At 54.8% G+C, this 869-nt stretch overlaps 1 protein-coding gene across 1 annotated transcript in view; it reads left to right on the forward strand.

Annotated features, from left to right (window-relative positions):
• Positions 1-182: 182 nt before the first annotated feature.
• Positions 183-869, forward strand: part of LOC120617082 (ras-related protein Rab-4A) — a gene marked incomplete at its 5' end in the record, with an annotated part of 13,214 nt that continues 12,527 nt past the window's right edge. The window contains one exon of the mRNA XM_039880662.1: positions 183-328. Within this exon, the coding sequence (XP_039736596.1) occupies positions 183-328 (146 nt within the window). The remainder of the gene's footprint in view (positions 329-869) is intronic.

Below are 869 nucleotides of genomic sequence, written 5' to 3' on the forward strand. Positions count from 1 at the left end.
GACGTGTGCTTTGTTCTCGGGGCTGAGGAAGGGCTGTGTGGCGACTTCGAGGACAGGGACCGTGCGTGCTCGGTCCGGGACGGAGTGCCCGCTGACAGACGCGCCCGCGCCGTCCTCCGGTCTTCAGCCGCGGTCTCGCGTTGCCCGTTCGCGTCTGTGCACCTGTTTCCTGAAGGTTCTAAAACTCACTGTCTTGTTCTTTTTCTTTTTCAGTCAAAGATGACTCAAATCATACGATAGGAGTGGAATTTGGTTCAAAGATAATAAACGTTGGTGGCAAATTTGTGAAGTTGCAGATATGGGACACAGCGGGCCAGGAGCGATTCAGGTAGCTTTTTCTGTCACTTACTGAAAGTATTTGAAAGTTGGATTGGAAATAATCAGTTACGTTCCCTTAATATGTGTAGCTTCCCCCACCTCCTCGCACAGATTCTAGAAACGTCTCCTCTGGAAGGTTTCAGAGAAGCTAAAAGTTCGTTTCTGCGTATGGCATCGATGTGCTGAAGCGCACACGCGAAGCCCGTGTCCCGTGGCCGTGTGCCACTTTAGAGGCTGGCTCGTTCGGGGACTAGCGAGCGAGCCAGGGGACGTGGCCAGGGGACGTGGCATCGCTCGCTCAGCTCCAGGTGCACAGCCAGGCGCCAACAACAGTCTTTCCCCATGTTTTACTTTAAAGAAAGAATTCTTAGAAGTCTCTTTAGGGGCTGCATCCTGCCTCCATCGACCAGAGCGTGTCTTGACCGACAGTCCGCGGTGCATCCTGCTCAGTGCTATGCACCGTGGTCAAAGTCGGTGTCCGGGGCGGTGGCCCCCGGTCACCGCAGACAAGGCTGCTGTCACCCGTACGGTAACTGCCAGAGCAAAGGCAG

This window comes from Pteropus medius, unplaced genomic scaffold, assembly GCF_902729225.1.
Source record: "Pteropus medius unplaced genomic scaffold, Ma_sr-lr_union100, whole genome shotgun sequence".
NCBI classification, from domain to species: Eukaryota; Metazoa; Chordata; class Mammalia; order Chiroptera; family Pteropodidae; genus Pteropus; species Pteropus medius.